Source organism: Aegilops tauschii, chromosome 2, assembly GCF_002575655.3.
Source record: "Aegilops tauschii subsp. strangulata cultivar AL8/78 chromosome 2, Aet v6.0, whole genome shotgun sequence".
NCBI classification, from domain to species: Eukaryota; Viridiplantae; Streptophyta; class Magnoliopsida; order Poales; family Poaceae; genus Aegilops; species Aegilops tauschii.
In genome coordinates this window covers 639806686-639827922 of record NC_053036.3, presented here as the reverse complement: position 1 = coordinate 639827922, position 21237 = coordinate 639806686, and the positions used below count along the sequence as shown (strand labels likewise).

Below are 21237 nucleotides of genomic sequence, written 5' to 3'. Positions count from 1 at the left end.
TATTATCTTGAGCCATCGTGACAAACAATCAATCCAACACACAAGCACACAAGAAGCAAGCAAAAAGAGACGAACGGAAGAGGGGCGAAGAAAAGGCAAAGGTTTTCGAAAATCATTTTAGAAGTGGGGGAGAGGAAAACGAGAGGCGAATGGCAAATAATGTAATGCGAGGGAGAAGAGTTTATGATGGGTACTTGGTATGTCTTGACTTGGCGTAGATCACCCCGGCAACGATGCCAGAAATCCTCCTTGCTACCTCTTGAGCACGCGTTGGTTTTCCCTTGAAGAGGAAAGGGTGATGCAGCAAAGTAGCGTAAGTATTTCCCTCAGTTTTGAGAACCAAGGTATCAATCCAGTAGGAGACAACGCACAAGTCACCTGGTACCTGCACAAACAATCAAGAACCATGCAACCAACGCGATAAAGGGGTTGTCAATCCCTTCATGGTCACTCGCAAAAGTGAGATCTAATAGAGATAGTAAAGTAAATATTTTTGGTATTTTTGTTGTATAGATTGGAAAGTATAGATTGCAAAATAGTAAACGAGATGCGATGTAAATAAAAGAGATGCAATATAATAGGAAAGAGACCCGGGGGCCATAGGTTTCACTAGTGGCTTCTCTCAAGATAGCATGTATTACGGTGGGTGAACAAATTACTGCCGAGCAATTGATAGAAAAGCGCATAGTTATGAAGATATCTAAGGCAATGATCATGAATATAGGCATCACGTCCGTGTCAAGTAGATCGAAACGATTCTGCATCTACTACTATTACTCCACACATCGACCGCTATCCAGCATGCATCTAGAGTATTAAGTTCATAACGAACGGAGTAACGCATTAAGCAAGATGACATGATGTAGAGGTATAAACTCAAGCAATATGATATAAACCCCATCTTTTTATCCTCGATGGCAACAATATAATACGTGCCTTGCTGCCCCTACTGTCACTGGAACAGGACACCGCAAGATTGAACCCAAAGCTAAGCACTTCTCCCATTGCAAGAAAGATCAATCTAGTAGGCCAAACTATACCGATAATTCGAAGAGACTTGCAAAGATATCGAATCATGCATATAAGAATTCAGAGAAGAACCAAATAATATTCATAGATAATCTTGTTCATAAATCCACAATATATCGGATCTCGGCAAACACACCACAAAAGCGTATTACATCGAATAGATCTCCAAGAACATCGAGGAGAACTTTGTATTGAGAATCAAAGAGAGAGAAGAAGCCATCTAGCTAATAACTATGGACTCGAAGGTCTGTGGTAAAATACTCACGCTTCATCGGAGAGGCAATGGTGTTGATGTAGAAGCCCTCTGTGATCGATTCCCCCTCCGGCAGACCGCCGGAAAAGGCCCCAAGATGGGATCTCACGGGTACAGAAGGTTGCGGCAGTGGAAAAGTGGTTTTGTGGCTCTCCCTGATGTTTCTAGGGTATAAGAGTATATATAGGCGAAAGAAGTACGTCAATGGACCTACGAGGGGCTCACGGGGGTGGATGGCGTGCCTATCCCCCCTGGGTGCGCCCTCCTGCCTCTTGGACGCCTCGTGGCGTTTCTGACTTCAACTCCAAGTCTTCTGGTTTTCTTTCGGTCCAAGAAAGATCATCGCGAAGGTTTCATTCCGTTTGGACTCCGTTTGGTATTCTTTTCTGCAAAACTCTAAAATAGGCAAAAAAACAGAAACTGGCACTGGGCCTCCGGTTAATAGGTTTGTCCCGAAAATAATATAAAAGAGCATATTAAAGCCCATTAAACATCCAAAACAGATAATATAATAGCATGGAACAATTAAAAATTATAGATACGTTGGAGACGTATCACTATCCAGCGGGCTCCACTCGAAACCACATGCCACGATATGCGAATGGCGCCACTAAGCAGATGCAATAGGCAAGCAAGCTAGCTAGCTAGTAGATGTTTCACATTCATATCAAATGATATAATCGAAATGCATAATGTGTAGTATCTCAGAGCAAAAACCGGAGAGTGGATGCCGGTGGACTGCTCAAATTCAAATTGGTATTGGCAAATGTGTCGTGGTTACTTTCCGTGGCCTTTAGCAATTGAACATACTTCACTAATCTTTTAGGTAAATCATAGCGAGAAAATCAGAAGGATGCCTAAGAGAAAGTTTTTATTTGAAAAATCACCGGGGGGGGGGGGGGGGGGGGAGCTCCCCACCTGAATATATTTCTCAAGTTTCGTAATCCATCATATGACTGATTACAAAGAGGTGAATTACATAAGTACGTGTAAACGTGAGGACAGGTAAGAACGCCACGAGGAGGCGGCCTATTTTTCTTCTGGCTTCTTCATCCGGTGGATCCAAAGCATAAGGTCTTGTAAGATGTTCATGATCAAGTTGCTTAAAATTTATAATATCGTTCCTAAGAGAGATGATCTTAGCGGGAGGAAAATACTTAGAGATAAAAGCATCTTTGCACTTATTCCATGAATCAATACTATTTTTAGGCAAAGAAGAGAACCAAGTTTTAGCATGATCTCTAAGAGAAAACGGAAATAACTTCAATTTAGCAATATCATTATCCACATCTTTCTTCTTTTGCATATCACACAAATCAACAAAGTTGCTTAGATGGGTAGCGGCATCTTCACTAGGAAGGCCAAAAAATTGATCTTTCATAACAAGATTCAACAAAGCGGTATTAATTTCACAAGATTCAGCATCGGTAGTAGGAGCAATCGGAGTGCTAACAAAATCATTGTTGTTGGTATTGGAAAAGTCACACAATTTAGTATTATCTTGAGCCATCGTGACAAACAATCAATCCAACAAACAAGCACACAAGAAGCAAGCGAAAACAGACGAACGGAAGAGGGGCGAAGAAAAGGCAAAGGTTTTCGAAAATCGTTTTAGAAGTGGGGGAGAGGAAAACGAGAGGCGAATGGCAAATAATGTAATGCCAGGGAGAAGAGTTTATGATGGGTACTTGGTATGTCTTGACTTGGCGTAGATCACCCCGGCAACGGCGCCAGAAATCCTCCTTGCTACCTCTTGAGCATGCGTTGGTTTTCCCTTGAAGAGGAAAGGATGATGCAACAAAGTAGCGTAAGTATTTTCCTCAGTTTTGAGAACCAAGGTATCAATCCAGTAGGAGACAACGCACAAGTCACCTAGTACCTGCACAAACAATCAAGAACCATGCAACCAACGCAATAAAGGGGTTGTCAATCCCTTCATGGTCACTCGCAAAAGTGAGATCTAATAGAGATAGTAAAGTAAATATTTTTGGTATTTTTGTTGTATAGATTGGAAAGTATAGATTGCAAAATAGTAAACGAGATGCGATGTAAATAAAAGAGATGCAATATAATAGGAAAGAGACCTGGGGGCCATAGGTTTCACTAGCGGCTTCTCTCAAGATAGCATGTATTACGGTGGGTGAACAAATTACTGCCGAGCAATTGATAGAAAAGTGCATAGTTATGAAGATATCTAAGGCAATGATCATGAATATAGGCATCACGTCCGTGTCAAGTTGACCGAAACGATTCTGCATCTACTACTATTACTCCACACATCGACCGCTATCCAGCATGCATCTTGAGTATTAAGTTCATAACGAACGGAGTAACGCATTAAGCAAGATGACATGATGTAGAGGTATAAACTCAAGCAATATGATATAAACCCCATTTTTATCCTCGATGGCAACATTATAATACGTGCCTTGCTGCCCCTACTATCACTGGGAAAGGACACCGCAAGATTGAACCCAAAGCTAAGCACTTACCCCATTGCAAGAAAGATCAATCTAGTAGGCCAAACTAAACCGATAATTCGAAGAGACTTGCAAAGATATCAAATCATGCATATAAGAATTCAGAGAAGAACCAAATAATATTCATAGATAATCTTGTTCATAAATCCACAATTCATCGGATCTCGGCAAACACACCGCAAAAGAGTATTACATCGAATAGATCTCCAAGAACATCGAGGAGAACTTTGTATTGAGAATCAAAGAGAGAGAAGAAGCCATCTAGCTAATAACTATGGACCCGAAGGTCTGTGGTAAACTACTCACGCTTCATCGGAGAGGCAATGGTGTTGATGTAGAAGCCCTCCGTGATCGATTCCCCCTCTGGCAGATCGCCGAAAAAGGCCCCAAGATGGGATCTCACGGGTACAGAAGGTTGCGACAGTGGAAAAGTCGTTTCGTGGCTCGCCCTGATGTTTCTAGGGTATAAGAGTATATATAGGCGAAAGAAGTACGTCAGTGGAGCTACGAGGGGCTCACGAGGGTGGAGGGTGCGCCTATCCCCCATGGGCGCGCCCTCCTGCCTCGTGGACGCCTCGTGGCGTTTCTGACTTCAACTCCAAGTCTTCTGGTTTTCTTTCGGTCCAAGAAAGATCATCGCGAAGGTTTCATTCCGTTTAGACTCCGTTTGGTATTCTTTTCTGCAAAACTCTAAAATAGGCAAAAAAACAGAAACTGGCACTAGGCCTCCGGTTAATAGGTTAGTCCCAAAAATAATATAAAAGAGCATATTAAAGCCCATTAAACATTCAAAACAGATAATATAATAGCATGGAACAATTAAAAGTTATAGATACGTTGGAGACGTATCACTATCCAGCGGGCTCCACTCGAAACCACATGCCACGATATGCGAATGGCGCCACTAAGCAGATGTAATAGGCAAGCAAGCTAGCTAGCTAGTAGATGTTTCACATTCATATCAAATGATATAATCGAAATGCATAATGTGTAGTATCTCAGAGCAAAAAACGGAGAGTGGTTGCCGGTGGACTACTCAAATTCAAATTGGTATTGGCAAATGTGTCGTGGTTACTTTCCGTGGCCTTTAGCAATTGAACATACTTCACTAATCTTTTAGGTAAATCATAGCGAGAAAATCAGAAGGATGCCTAAGAGAAAGTTTTTATTTGAAAAATCACCGCGGGGGGGGGGGGGGGGGGGGAGCTCCCCACCTGAATATATTTCTCAAGTTTCGTAATCCATCATATGACTGATTACAAAGAGGTGAATTACATAAGTACGTGGAAACGTGAGGACAGGTAAGGACTCCACGAGGAGGCGGCCTGTTTTTCTTCTGGCTTCTTCATCCGGTGGATCCAAAGCATAAGGTCTTGTAAGATGTTCTAGAGGGTGGTGATGCTATGGTGATTCTGCTGCCTGAAGGTCATGTCATTCCTAGAATCCCATATGTTCCACAGAATGATGAGCACCATTGAGTTCCAGATTCTGTGATCAGTGTTGGCGGGTATGTGGCAATCCCAAAGATCTTCGATGCAGCCGGTGGGAGTGAAGCCAAGTCTAAGCCATACACGCCGCGCTAGGGGCAGTTGATGAATATGTGTAGGATGTCTTCGCCGTCGAACCCGCATCTCGGGCATAGGGCATCCAAAATAGTAAGCTTACGCAAAAGATTGACCTTACAGTTTAGCCGACCGCGAAACAGGAGCCATGCGAAAATCTTGACCCAATTGGGGACTCGTGACGACCAGATAGGCATGGAGTGGAGGTCTACCGAGTCCTCTCTCAGGGCGAGCTTGTATGCCGCTTTAGTGGAGAAAGGTAGGACGCCAATGAGAAGCGCTCATCTGGTTCCTGGGATGGCTGAACGTCCTACAACAACGACACCAAAGATGACAACTCGGATGCAACATTAGAGGTTAGGCGAGTCCGCAGGAAATATTCTAAACCTTGATTCAAAACAACAGCCACGCGAGCAAGTGGGAGAGTGGTGTGTGAGTATAGGTAGGGGAACAATTCTGCAAGTGGTCTATGATGTAGCCAAGTATCTAACCAAAAATATGTGTTGGTCCCCGAGTTGGTCAGAACAAAGGAGATGGGATGTAGGAAGGGGAGTTGTTGGTTAATGGTTCTGTAGAGAAAGGACTCATTCCTTTGTGGGTTAATAAGAGCATTGGGGTGTTGGAGAGCAAGCCAATCAAGCCATGTGGCAAATTTCATGGTGTGTGTTGCGGTAGTAAAGCTTTGGCGGCAAATTTCATGAGGAGACAACGATTTTGTTGTGCCAAATTTGTCGGCCCTAGACCACCGAATTTCTTAGGTTTGCAAACATTTTTCCAAGTAACTAGACAGTCAGCACTCGTGCATGTTTCTTCAGCAGCCCAAAAGAAAGCACGGCGGATCAAATCTAGAGTTGTGAGTACACTTTTCGGGATGAGAAAGACGGACATAAAGTAAACCAGGATGGAGTCAATTACTGCATATAGGAGGATTAGTCTATCCCCTTTAGAGAGTAGTATGGTGCGCCAACCGAAGAGAATTTTTTTGCATTTGTCAATGATATGTAGGGATGCATTGGCGGGCAGGCAAGTAGGCACTAGAGGGAGTCCTAGGTAGATCTGCGGGAAAGAGGAGACTGGGCATTCTAAGGTGGATGCAATGGAGGAAACAATGTCAGGCGTGACATGTAGTGGGACGACCGTAGTTTCTGAGAAGTTGATATTAAGGCCAGTTGCTAGAGCGAACATGTCCAGAATGTCTTTAAGTTGCAGTAGATGCTTTGGCTACGATTAGCGTGTCATCAACGTATTGGAGGACAGTGGGTGGGAGGTGGAAGAACAAGGGGTGGGTAAGGTGAAGTAGGTTGCAGTCTTGTTGGATCATCTGTTGTAGCAAGTCAGCGACAATGATAAATAGATATGGTGATAGCGGGTCTCCTTGTCTAAGACCATTCTTACAGTTGATCCAGTTTCCAGGGACCCCATTGAGCAATACATCGGTTTTCCCAGTGGTCAGAAGATCGGTAATCCAAGTGGAGAATTTTTGAGTAAAGCCTCGGGTTTGCAGAATGGTGAGAAGTGAGTCCCAAGAGAGGGAGTCGGAAGCTTTTCAAAAGTCAAGTGTTATGACCATGTTTGGTGCTTTCTTGGAGTGGCAGGAGCTGACGAGGTCGGCTGGGTAGACAAAGTTTTCAGCAATGCATCATCAGGTGATGAACCCGGTTTGGTTGTCATGCACGAGTAGCGGGATTAAGGGTTTTATTCTATTGGTGAGGATTTTAGCGACAACCTTGATAGGACAGTTTTGAAGGGAGATTGGCCGGAAAGTATTTGGTGTGGTGACGTGTTCTTTTTTGGGAATGAGAACGATATGAGCTCATTCGGTCTGGGCTGCGCAGTTCTGGAAGGCATGCATGAAGGTAAGTATGTGTGGTTTGATGAGGCTCCGGAATTTGCGGTAGAACAGAGGGTCGAAGCCATCTGGCCCTAGACTAGCTAGTGGGTTCATCTGAAGAAAGGAGTCTTTGATTTCATCTTCCGAGAAGGAGGAGTCGAGGGGTAGTAGCTGTAGTATCGCTTGTGGGTGGTATTTTTTCATCTTCCGAGAAGGAGGAGTCGAGGGGTAGTAGCTGCAGTATCGCTTGTGGGTGGTATTTTTGGGGTCAAAGGACCAAGAAGTTTGTGGTGAAGTTCCGATGATAGTTGTGAAGTGGTCTCTGAGTATGGTTGCCTTTTGGTGATGTGAGTGAAAATCGCCCCCCCCCCCCCCTCCGAAGAGTGCGAAGTGATTGTGTTTTTTCGAAGGCGCTGCGAGGCCATGGCATGGAAATATTCAGTGTTTTCTTCTCCATCGATTGCAGCATGGACCTTGCCGCGCTGTTTCCAGAATGCCATTTTTTCTCGAGCGGTGATTTGGAGAGCGATCGTGGTTACTGATCTTAGCATTTTTTTTCAGCTCTGGAAAGAGGTCTAGATTCTCCTTCGAGATCAACAAGGTTAATGATCCTTTTTGCGGCGATTTCTCGCAGTTGGGCCGAGGAACGTTGTCGAGCCCACCTTTTGAGCTAGCTAGCCTGCTGGGGAGGAGCCAGACAAAGGTTGAGGATGGCAAGGTAAAAAACAGGCAGCGAGCTAGCTAGCCTGCCGGGGAGGAGCCAGACAAACCTGCCGTCTATGTCATGCTCACACTAGGGCCGGGCCAGGGACTCAGCAAACTAACGGTCGTTTACAGGATTAATTAGTTGACGACAAGAAATGGACAGATGCACAACCTCCTACTTTGTACGTACTTTCTCAAAAGTGAAAAGGCATGATTTTTCAATGACAGGCCGTGTGGCCAAAAGCATTCACAAACTTTCATGGACCAACGAATCCTAACGATAGAGAATTGACAGCCAGCAATAGTAGCTAGGCGACCATGCCAAGTACCTAGGCCTATGTACAATTTGGTGATCATCAGGTCTTCACATCACCTTGGCCTGGTCTTGTCTTGTATGCGACTGCACAATCATTCCCTCATGCCTACCATCATTCATCAGTCAAGTTTAAGAGCGTGCTCAACTGCACCATGTAATGATATTTTTCTTTCTTTCAAATGCTATGCTATTAACTTCTGATATGTAGTAAAATTAAGCATTTTTTTAGGAAAGGAGTAAAATTAAGCATGTAGGCAGGAAGAATCTATCTGATTACCCCTGTTTGTCACCCAGTTTATACCGAGACTGGCCGGCACGAGTTTACTTAACAGGAAGAGACAATATTCTCCGAAAGAATAAGAACAAGTTCTACCATGGCAAGAAAACATAAAAGCAAAACCATGTTTAGATTCCACGGGTACTCGCCATCACCTATGACCCATGATAGTTCTGTGACCTAGTCCATTAGTTGTGACGATGTTACCACGAAATGACCAGAGAGATATCTATCACCCTTTTCCTCCCAAATCCCTATCTGATATCTACTTTCGGAGTACAACCAAAAACATCATGCGTCGCTAGACCCACACACTGAATTTGATACTTTCTCCATTCCACAATGTAGTGCACCCGCGCTTTCTGACATTTAAGTTTAACCATAAATTTAACCAACGAGACCGACTGCGGCGGGAGCAAAAAATTATACCACTAAATTCATATCGAAATACGAATTAGCAGTGGAACCGTAGGCTAGCCTGAGGGGCAGATGAGAGGTGGTTAATGGTGATGGTGGTGGGGGTGAGTGCTAAGTTCCAAGCTAGCTAGAGCAGCAATGATTCGCGGCGAAAAAGGAGCGCCTTTAGTTCCTCCGATACGATACAAAAAAAAGCGGAAAAGGGAAGCAACCAAAGCGAAATTTCGCTTGTTGCGCAAGTGTGCGCGGCTGCCCATGAATCCGCACTACGCGAGCAAGAAGAACACTTCGTTTTTTTAGCCAAGACATGGTTGGTTTGATGCTAGCACGGAGTGCTCTTCCTGCGCGCGTCGTCTCGACTCTCAATCGACACGAACGAGTTGTTGAGCTGAGGGGGAGCGTGTGGCAGTCAAGAACAGCTAGCACCGAGAAGGATGACGCGTGAAGTGTTGGCGATGATGGTAACTTAGCATCAGAGCCTCGGTGCAAAGTTGAAAGGGAAAATAGTTGCAAAAGTTCAAAGGGGAAAAGTTGCAAAGTCCAACGGGAGAGAAAAGGGTGGTGCTGGTGCCGGCCGTAGGTACGTAGTGCGTGGGCCTTTTCTCTTGGAAGTTACCCTGTCACTTTGTAGAGATGCTGCTGCATGCTGCCCAAGACACAGTGTGTGTAACAGTAAATGGGAGGCGGTCACTTAAATAAATGGTGATGGAGCTAGCAATGGAGCCGGTGGGGGTGATAGCTACACTACTTAGATACGTACTCCCTCCGTTCCAAATTACGACGAGTAAGTTGAAACGGAGGGAGTAGTTCCAAAAGCGGCAATGATTGTGGCAGAGATTGATAGAATTCAGATGAGTGAGAGAGAAGGAGCACCTTTAGTTCCCCACACATGCTTTGTTATTACAAACAAAAAAAGTGAGGATGGTCAAGTCATGGAACGATAATCTGTGGAGGAAGGAAATTAACGTTGGCGTTCCTTGGCAACATGATGCGCGTGTGTGGGAGGGAGCGGGTCAGTTTTGTTTTTGTAGATGAATTTGCGATGCAAGTGGGTGGCGAAGGGAGGGTGGGGCGTCCACATCACATGAGATGATGAAGCCAACGGAAAGCTTAAAGCGGGGGCATAGGAATAAGAAGTAGAAGAGGAATCGTGCGTTACATACTGCATATAGGCCCCCGTCAGCGTCATCTTCATTCCGTGTGGGCAGGGCAGGGCAGGGCAGGCACCTACCCTGATTGATTACTGGCCGGCGAGCCCCAGTCTTCCATCTTCAGAAACGACCGTGACATCGCAGCACAGCACATACATATAGGATACACATACACATACACATACACATACACATACACATCTGGTATTCAAGGACCAGATGGACGGACGCGACTGCACGCAGTGTGGGTGGGAGGGAAGGGCACGGCCGCACGGAATCGGAAGCTTCTCTTCCTCCTCCACCACCAACACGTAGCACGTTTTGTGCGCTCGAATTGTCCGTCACTTGTGCCAAAACTAGGGCAACGCAATGCCAGCTACTTGGTTTAATTGAGCGGTTGTTGGCAGATGGACTACCGGTCCAAGTTAAGGACAACTCAGAGAGAGAGAGAGAGAGAGACACCAGACACTAGACTGACAGAGAGGGGAGCTGGCTGGCTGGCCATGTTTGTTAATCAAGGACGACGGACGTCTCCTAATTCCCGACGCCACAAATGGACGGGTGGAAGCACATGCCACGATGCCAGTGGCGGCACTAACCAGATGCAGTATGTACACCGACCGAAAGGCCAAGCTGGAGGACGTTTCACAACCATATCAATGATCTAATAATCAAAAGTGAAAAACGGGAGACCCACAACCAGTGGCGGAGCTACACATAAGAATCTGGGCGGGCCAAATTGAAGGGACCGTTGCCCCATCTGCTCTCATATGTTAGTGTATTTTCACTAATCCTGGGCGGGCCATAGCACGGTTTTGCTTGGCTGTAGCTCCGCCGGTGCCCACAACATGCATGCATACCTGCTCAAATCCAAATGTGAAATGGCGGAATATATTTATGTGCCTCGGCTAATCTCCGTCGGGCTTCTACAACTGAATAAGGCGTCAACAATCTTTTCGACACACTAGGTTCATGGGGATGCCGCTCAAGAGGTAATCATAGACGTTTTTGTAGGCTAGTTTAGCCTAGAAAACGTGTAGTACTCCAGACGGTAAAGCAGAGTATAGTTGACATGTTTCTGTACGGAAATCTGAAGGATGCCTAGGAGGAAGTGATCACAGAAGGAGGTAAAAGAAAAAAAACTGGCAGCGAAATAGCTAGCGTGCTGGGGAGGAGGCAGACAAACCTGCCGTCCATTCATGCTCACACTAGGCTGGGCCAGGGACTCTAAACCAACCCTCATTCACCGAATTAATTAGTTGAAAAGAGATGGACAGATACAGAACCTACTCTGTACTTTCTCAAAAGTGAAAAGGAATGATTTTCCAATGACAGGCCGCGTGGCGAAAAGTATCCCAAAGCTTCCATGGACCAACGAATCCTAACGGCACAAAATTGACAGCCAGCCAAAGTAGTGGCTAGGCATTTGGTAATCATCAGGTCTTCACATCCCCTTGGCCTATCTTGTGTTGTACTATGCGAGTACTACTAATTATTCCCTCATGCTACCATCATTCATCAGTCAAGTTTAACAGCGTCCTCAACTCAACAATGTTATCAACTTTTTCTTCTACCATCTATTGCCATGTTATGAACTTCTGATAGTACAATTAAGCATGGCATAAAGTTATAGCCAGGAAGAATCCATCTGATTACCCCTGTTTGCCACCCGGTTTATACCGAGACTAGCAACCGACCCCGAGTTTATTTAACATGAAGAGACAATATTCTCCCAAAGAATAAGAACAAGTTCTACCATGGCAATAAAACATAAAAGCAAAACTATGTTTAGATTCCACGGGTACTCGCCATGACCTATGACCCATGATAGCTCTGTGACCTGGTCCATTAGCTGTGACGATATTACCACGAAACGACCAGAAAGATATCTATCGCCTTTTTCCACCAAATCCCTATCTGATATCTACTCTCTGAGTACAACCAAAAAAAATCATGCGTCGCTAGACCCACACACTGATTTTCGTAGCTCTGCTATCAACATCTAGATCCAGAACTGAATGCAGATTATATGTGACGCTATTGCAGCACGCGTGCTGGAGCACAGGAAGCCTTACGATAATGCTGGATTGAGATTTGGTTGGCTCGGGATAGGTTGACGACCTGCTCAACTCAACAGCATAAAAAATGACTCCCTGACCAACCGAGGCCACGACAATATCCCCCTAGTTCCTATTATGAGATCCACAGAGTTTGAGCCTTCCTACAGAAGCATTCGGAAAATAACGTTACTGTGCAGCATGCAATGAATAAATTGTGACCGAGAAGCAGAGCTGAGAGACCCAAAACAAAGCAGGTACTGGTGAATAATAAAGTTCATCTGTAGATACATTTTAGTACAGAAGTGCATACCATTTTTCAGGGCTGAACCAAGCATATCGGACAAAAAAGGAAGAGCATCATCAAGTGCTGCAGCCACAAAGTTTGTGGCAGCTTTTTTCTTATAGTTTACATATACATTCTCATCCATAATGTCATCATAAAGGCAATAAAGCAGAATTCTGGGAATTAGTTTATGTACATTAAGCTCCAAGGTCTTACAAATAGTTGATGGAAAGGCGCATGATCGTTATTCCAAGACAAATTGAAAAGTTATCGCTTCATTAGTGGGGATCACACATGTATTCCTCAGAGACCCAAACAGAATAATCCTACCTAAAAAGGATGGATATGAAGGGACTAGAATAATGGGAGCAGGTAGGTGTGCTGGTATATACTAGCATAACAATATTGATTTATGATTCCACTACACTGGCGCCAGGTGAAAGATTCAACTAGTTTGTGCTAAAGAAGAGAACTTTTGCACTGTATAATTTGGATAACATTTGATTCGAAGCAAAATCAAAGCACACTCACAGGAAATAAGGGATAAAAAATGGAAGGAGAAGAAGTTTGGAAACTGATGGTATATGTTAGTACTGTAATCACCACTCAACCTAAAGCTAAACACTCCCAGATATCTACAAGCCTATCCATCTGGTCAACATGGGTCTAACAATTATTGAGTGGACCACTAGTGACCAATATCCTCACACTCCTGCTATAGTGCATTATTAAGAAAGAGGATATGGTGACGATGTACACCATAAATGGTCCCTACCAACTGAAAATGAGCAGAGGATAATATAGAAAACCAAATATTTTCTGCTAAACTTGCCATGAGTGAGTTGTAGTTGCTGAAAAGTAAGAGTACATTCGACTCATTTGCAAATACGTACTACATTTTTCAGCCACAACGGATACTTATTACTGGCTACCCATTAGGGTCATGTATGGGGGCTTTTGAAAATGTTTAAGAATTCCCTTGCATCCATGGAACTAGATTGAAACTTTATTATTCTGCTAATATCCTTTTGTTTTGATAGGAGTAAAACCAAACTTGAGAACTTTCTATTGCAGAATATACTGCAGAACAGCACCTCATACGGTCAGGTATGCTATCTCAGTTCAGTTCACAGGTAGATTATGCAGTTGACAACTTTATATTTTATACATTTCTTCAAAATGAAAACATGAAAACTTGGTCTGAACCTCAAGGCTTGGAGAAACAATGAAAGATTTCATAACTCCAACATTAACATGCAGTGAATGTAGACAGCAACCAGGAGCAAGGGCCAAAGAGAATATCAGATTTACTGAAGTCAAAAGGTAAATTTGCTAAAAATATATATAATGCTCAGCTGAAAATTTAGCCATTGTAGAGAACGTGTAGTGGAGTGGAAAAAACATTCAGGTCGGAACACTCGTAATATTGTGATCGTCACAACCGCCACCGCCACCACCTCATCATAATCATAATCTAACTAGACACCGCCACGCCACCACCTCATCATCATCATAATCTAACTATAGCACATATACAATTGACAGGAAGCTTCTAACTTACTGCTAATTAGAATGCTTGGTGCAATCAGTGTCCCAGTTCACCTACTGTGGTAACTTCTTTGCAAATAGATTACCAAGTGTTTGCTCAAGTGCTTCTGGAGTGTACTTCATATATTTCGAAGCATGATGGCTGTTCTCGACAAGAGGCCTGGATGATAAATAAAAGAGTAATCACATCAATAGTACGACTTGAGTTTATAGGTTAGAGAAACTTGCATGATTCGCATTTAGTAATGAAACCTAGCAATGTGTGCTCTGTGTTTTGCAACGGAACTGGGCAATGTGTACAAGTAGTAACCAGATTTAGGAAGATATGCTGAGGATGTACATTATCCACCTGCGCTAAAAAAAATCTACCTGATTCACATGATACCTCTGTCCATAGAACTAAACGGTTTTATAATCAAACAATCAAAAATTTGTAAAAACTAGATCCAGTCCCCCCCCCCTCTCCCCAATAGAGCATGATCCACTAATACTGCTGAGCCAAGCATTATCAAAGCCTAGCTAGCACGCCAACTGGTATTGTGTTTGTTGTGCAAAGCAAATAATGATGCTAGTGGTGTTGACCAACGACTCGATCATTCACCACAACAGTATGCCCAGAATGGTTATGATATTTACTTGGTATATGAACTGCAATCCACCATTAAAGATGGACAGCTCGACTAAAAAATAGCGAAAATACTTGTATCATTACCACTTGATACAATTGCACCTGTAGGAAGAGAAAATAAGAACACTGGCCAGTTGCTATTCAAAATTTTGCACCCAAAAATTTATTAACCTCATTCATGATTAGCAAGGAAAAATCTAATAACACATCGCGATGAAAAGAAAGCAGAAGATAATCGAGCAAGATAGGAAAAATACCCAAAGCGTTTCAGGAAAGATCTATAAGCAGGTAACAGAACTTCAGCAACTGCAAGGATAAGGTTATCGCGTAACTCTTTATCGGGAATAGCCCAGTTCATCTGAGTCTGACAAACCTCTTCAAATTGCTTGTTGAAAGACTTGAATCTGATAATATTGGAAAGCAACACCATAAAAGAAATAGCAAGGAAAAAACACCAAAATAAACAGAGTAAAGTACACATCGCATTGAAACTTAGTTCTAACCTCGCCTTGATCACAGATGTGGAAGTTGTACTGCTGTGAGATCCGATACTTCCAACACTTCCTGCAATACCTTCTGTAGCAGAACCTACTGATGAAGTTAAACCCTGAGCTGAGAGACAATCCAATACCTGCAGTTAATGAAAAAGAGAAGGAAAGGGCAAATAGGTAAACAAACATGTTGATGGAAACTGGACGAGATGTGGGCATGCATTGTGCTGCCAAATTTGAGCTTTTGACCATCGGACCTTTCCCCAAGCAACTCTTTTGTACTGAGTAGCATGTTGCTGCACAGTCCTTCGGCGTCTTTGAATCCAATCATCACCAACTAAATCCTTGGCTTCTGAACTGAGAACAAGAAAATGATTATTCCATCCAATTAATGAGATCTCAATTTCTTGTGTTTCTCTCAATTGTATGCTTTTTATATACCTGCGGATAGATCTGACGATATAGTTGATGTTATTCATTAAGAACAGAATTCCCAGGGCATGATCCTTGTATTGCTTTGCTTTTACATCTAGGTTGGTCTCTACCGCATGTATAAGGCCAGAGATTTCAGAGACCAGACCAGACTTTGTTCCGTCTCCATTGCTGGATTCTTGAAAGATCAGCTTTAGTGATGACTGATAGCTGCACAAAATTTATATAGGTCTTAAGAAGGAATATTGTTGTTAATGGTAATGCACTGCATTTGTGTTGGAGGACATGTTGAAGAAATATATTCAATGCAGCATATTTCACTTACTCCATAAGATATTTGATATAGTTTCCAACATAGCTGGTAAGAGGATGCACATCTCCATCAGTACTCGTATTCTTAGGCGACTCCTTCACAATGCTGTCTTTGAAGTCAATGAGAGTCTTTTTTGCTGCTTGTGCTAAACATTTGACCAAAGTACTTGCAGATTTCCGGTTTTCAGCGCACTCATCTCCTGCAAAGACTGCCTCAACCTAACAATAGCCAAGAAATGAAAATACACATTCAAATAGCATGTAAATGCTGCCACGCCACACACACACACACATGCAGTACTATATAGAAATAGGGGCATATGCATTATCAAACCCGCAAAAATAAGTGTCACTGTTCTTTCATCAAGTACAATGTCAAATTGCTCAGTCACTGCAGTGAACATACCATGATAGACAGCGAGCAACAGACTACTTAAATTCACCGCAAATATAGTATACACCATTTTAACTGAAGAAATAAGGCCATGCATATATGAACCAGAGTCGTGGTATTTGCACCTTTAGACTGCACCTAGCCACCTACAATCCCATAATTCAAATGTATGTCGTTCGCCAACCTAAATCTATGACTACCTATCTGAATATTTTCTACATCCAATTCACCATATATGGATTGGCTTGAAAACGGTAATTTTCCTTAAATTAGCACAGGTATTTGGTGTGTATTAGAGAGCGTATGTTTTCTTTGTAAAGGTCTAAGTGTAATATTGTCAGAGAGATAAAGGATGTATGGTCCAAAGGGACATTCTCAATTATTGCCAAAAAAAATATATCTACATCATTTGCAGTGCATGTAATAAGCATCACAGAAAAAAATGGAAAAAGATGCACAATACGAGCATTCTGTTAGGGAACAGCAATTAGTCTAGGTATGTTACGTACAAATAGTGTCATTCACAGCATTTGCGGCAATAGACAAATGGACTACAGGTGGCTGAAACTTCACCTCAGATTGAAGTTCCAATGTTCGGTCAAACATATCTAGCAGCAAAAATACTTTGTCTGGTGATGTCTTAGATTTAGAAATAGCTTGTCCAAAGCTGAGTAGATTCAGGAGGCTTTTGGATGTTGCTGCAGCAAAGCAATGGTCTTTCCATGCATGCTTCCCTTCAAAAATTTGATCACACAGTGCGCGTTCACTAGGAAAAAGCAACTTTACCTGTTGAACAAATAGTCAGCTATTATTAGCAAACATCATTTTACAGTCCAAACCTTATGTGGTCAAAAGTCAAGAGCCTCACCGCAATCTGCAAACATCGGATCCAGTGAGTAATTTTAGCGTCCCGGCTCTCAGCCTGCGCAGTCTGTACTTCTTCTGCCGTAACATATTCAACTCCCAACTGCTTAAGGGTCAGTTCCAAAGTTGAACTGCGAGTATCTCTGGAAGAATGAAGGAAAATGTCATGGGCAAGCAAATCATGAAATATAGTGGTAACACTGCACTGCAAGTATGTCAGGCAATTTGAAACTTGTAGAAGCTTGCACCTATATATCTTCACAAACTGTTTATGGCAACCAAGTTGGACTGATTTCTGAGCTAACTTTGAGAGCCGAGGCACGTAGCGCGGATCAATGAGCGTAGGAAGAGAGAGCACGGCACCCGGATTTGGCTGGCTTTCAGCAGAATCTTTCGCTGATGAACGGCTTGGAAGACATTTGAGAAGTTGCTCAAGCTCTACCGGTTTGCTATAACCAATCATCCAAAACAGAATGTTAGTTCCCCGTGAGATCATGTATACATACACAAGTGAGAATATGGGCCTAAGCAAATGGGCAAACTGAACCTGCATTCTGATAGCACCCTACTGAATTCATTCTCCAACTCGGCAGCCGCCTTACGAAGCAATTCATCGACACGTTTGAGCGCGTCGTCACCGGCTTTACCGATTCTCTTTGAAGTGAAGAAGTCCTCGGCGCTTTTTAAGTTATCGACCGCGTCGAGATATGCAGTAACACCCTTGCTTGCACTTTCCAATATCACCGACTCTGCCTGTACAAATGAACTTCGGTGAAACATTAGCATGATCTGGCAGCACAACAGTGACAATACACTCCCGCATCTATGAAAAGCCCACGGGGAAAGTGACCCCTGTTTCTCTAAAATAAAAGGGCCAGTTCTGCTCAGCTAATACAGTATGTTAGACCACGCATACAGAACGAGCAGCATCAGTGGAAATCGTCCACCAAATGTCCCACCATAACCAAACTAAGTCTAAGACTAAGACTAGATCCTATCACAAATTCAATACAAGGATGCGCCGGCCTGTCGAATTTCTGCTCTTCTGCAGGAATGCGCAGTTGTCAGTTAACCATGACATTGCACCACTCCATTTTGGCGTAGTGCACGCTCGAAACATTGCAGCAGTTGCAACGCATACGCTAGATTCAGAGCCCACTGACGACTCGAGAGGTCAGGCGGGCACGCCGCCGCACTCGAAACCGCGAGCAAAATCGCTAGGCACTACGGCGTCCGGCGAGAGGCGCAGAGAGACGCAAACCTAGCGCACGACTTGGGTGCCACGCCGGGGCGCACTCCGGCCGAACGACTCAGGGCGGAGGGGCGGCGGCGCGAGTGGCGCTGCTACCGGCCCCCTCGCGCCCCGCACGCCGCCGCGCTCCTCGGGAGGACGCCACCCCGCCGGAGTAGGGGCGGCATCTTCACCGGCTCCGAGCCATCTGGGGAATGGGGGCCGGCCACCGCCGAGCCGGGGCCGGTGGGGAGATGGGAAACAGATCGCGCATTCGGCCCAGCACGACGCACTGGGACGGCCTCGCGACGGCAGCGTCGGCCCGACACATACCTGGGCCTCGCACCGAGTAACACTAGTACTGGGCCGTCCCAGGCCAGGAGATTCGCGTCGGAAATTGCGTGTCCGTGCCGTGCCCGTCGAACCGATCAACGACGCGGAGGACTCTGTTGGACCACGACTAGTCGACCGATGCTCCCTCCGGTCTAGAAGCAGACACGCAGACGCGGAATCGCCATTGCCGCCGCCGCCGCCGGCGCAGGACGACGGCGACAAGCAAATCAAGAAGACGAACCAACGAACGTACCTCGCGGACGGCGTCGAGGTGCCGCACGACGGCCTCCACGGCGCGGAGGCTCCTGGCGACGTTGTCGTGGGCCCTGTACGCGCTCCACGTCCTCGCCTGCAAACGACACAGAGAACGGCGAGCCATGTGATCGATCGAGCCGAGCGGCGTGTACGGCGAGACGAGGGGAGAGCTAACTAATCCGGAACCTGGGCGGGGCGCACGGCCTCGTCGACGGCGGCCATGCGGCGGCCGATGGAGTCGACCGCCGCGGCCGACCCCTCGCGCACCGCCTCGCTCCTACGCATCGACTCCCGCAGCAGATTCGCTTTCTCGCGCAGCAGCGCCGCCTCCGCCTCCGCCGCCGCCGCACGCTCCATGTCTCTGTCTCTAGTTGTCGACCGCGGTTGATTGAAGAAGAAGTAAAAAGGAAAAACAGACAGAGGAAAATATATGTATATAGCAGAGATAATCGAGGAGGAGTTTTTCTCTTGGTCTCGCGCGCCCCCTTCCTCTCAGATTCTTATATATCTCCTTTTTTTAAGCATAAACCGCCTTTTTTTTCCCTTGCTTGCTCTACACAAAATCTGCATTGTTGCATCGTAGTAATTGAAACATACTCCCACTGTCCCATAGTGTAAGATGTATTTTGACATTATACTAGTGCTAAAAAACATCCTACATTATTACATTACGGGACGGAGGGAGTAATATTTAATTTAATTTCTAAAAAAGGAATCTAAAACAAATATTTCAAATTCAATGTTTGCCATTATTCGCTAAATCTTATTGCATTTACACGCTTCCGCAACCGCGTGCCATCGATGCGCTTCGTGCCATCGGTTTCCATTTCACGTGCATGTGGTTTCCAGCGGTGCTACCCGCCAGATTTTCAATGTAATTAAAGCATTTACTAATACAATGCTTACCATTATTCATAAAATCTTATTTTGCAAACGTTCTCACGGTTGTGCCCAAATGGTGCACGCATCGCCATCTAATTTTCTAGCACAACTTTCACGCGCATGAGATTGCCAGCGGTGTTGCTTGTTGGGTGTTTCATTTATAATTGAAGCATAGTAGTACCATATTTATCACTTATCATTATATTCGGTAACATCTTATTGTGCTAGCATTTTTTAGGCTGCGCTTTGGTGACATGCTTAGCGCCATCGGTTTGCCCGCACAGCTTCCACGCACATATGGTTGGCCAGCGGTGCTACCCGCTAGGTGTTTCAATTATAATTAAAGCACACGTCGATGCAATATTCACAACTATATTTGGTATAACAAATGCGCTATGTTTCGACAATTGTGTTCTAGCGGCGCACTTAGCGTCCTTGGTTTGTATGCATGGTTGCATATTGACATTGACTTATTTTCATGCATGTGTGCATGCTGAGATGACATGCTCGCATGAGAAATATCTTAGTCGGGGCTATATTTATATACAAGATTATCGTCTAGAAAGTCTAGGAATAAACATTACTTTCTATGATAACTAATGGTGCAATTAGAAAATCATCATTCATCTTGTACTAAAAATTCAAATGATGATTTAATGTAATCCCTAAAAGAGAGAATTTAAAACTTATATTCCAATATATGTAATGACAGAGATAATCGAGGGGAAGTTTTTATGTTGGTCTCGCGCGCCCCCTTTCCTCTTATATTCTTATATCTCCTTTTTTTTAGAGCATGAACCGCTCTACACAAAATCTTCATTGTTGCATCGTAATAATTGAAATATAATATTTAATTCAATTTCTAAAAAAAAATCTGAAACAAATATTTCAAATTCAATGTTTGCCATTGTTTGGTCGCTAAATCTTATTGCACTAACGCTTCCACAACCACGCACCAGCGATACGCTTAGTGCCATTGGTTTTCACATGGCTTTCACGTGCATGTGGTTTCCAGCGGTGCTACACACGGGATGTTTCAATGTAATAAAGCATTTACCGATGCAATGCTTATCATTGTTCATAAAATTTTGCTAACGTTCTGACGGTTGTGCCCAAGCAGTGCACGCATCGCCATCGGTTTTACTAACACAACTTTCACGCACATGGGCTTGCCAGCGGTGTTGATTGTTGTGCATTTCATTTATAATTAAAGCAAATAATAGTACCATATTTATCAATTCTCATTATATTCGGTAACATCTTACGATGCTAGCGTTTTTGTGGCTGCGCATTGATGACACGTTTAGCGCCATCAGTTTGCCCCGCACAACTTCCACATGCATGTGGATGGCCAGCGTACTACCCGCTAGGTGTTCCAAGAGCCATGCTTCGGTACACCCCCTCCACAAACCGTATAAGGGTAGTATGGTCATTTGACCATAACATATACACACCTCCGTATGTGAGGCATACGAGCTGTACGTAGACGTACGTAGCAGATCC

General features: G+C 44.2%; 1 protein-coding gene across 4 annotated transcripts; it reads right to left on the bottom strand.

The window, feature by feature from the left end:
• Nucleotides 1-11654: 11654 nt before the first annotated feature.
• On the bottom strand, nucleotides 11655-19323 carry LOC109782394 (exocyst complex component EXO70A1). 4 transcript variants are annotated; one of them, XM_020341022.4, is made up of 13 exons: nucleotides 19039-19316; nucleotides 18851-18946; nucleotides 17581-17786; nucleotides 17282-17482; nucleotides 17038-17176; nucleotides 16743-16955; nucleotides 15789-15994; nucleotides 15473-15673; nucleotides 15289-15388; nucleotides 15044-15171; nucleotides 14798-14944; nucleotides 13926-14072; nucleotides 11655-12242 (listed from the first exon to the last, which is right to left on the bottom strand). In XM_020341022.4, the coding sequence occupies exons 1-12, from the start codon at nucleotides 19207-19209 to the stop codon at nucleotides 13967-13969; spliced, it is 1914 nt and encodes a 637-aa protein (XP_020196611.1). In that variant the 5' UTR covers nucleotides 19210-19316; the 3' UTR covers nucleotides 11655-12242; nucleotides 13926-13966. The 4 variants fall into 4 exon arrangements, with proteins under 4 accessions (XP_020196611.1, XP_073365476.1, XP_020196610.1 ...); XM_073509375.1 differs by having other exon boundaries at nucleotides 17038-17482; XM_020341021.4 differs by lacking the exon at nucleotides 11655-12242 and having other exon boundaries at nucleotides 13671-14072; nucleotides 19039-19322.
• Nucleotides 19324-21237: the final 1914 nt, after the last annotated feature.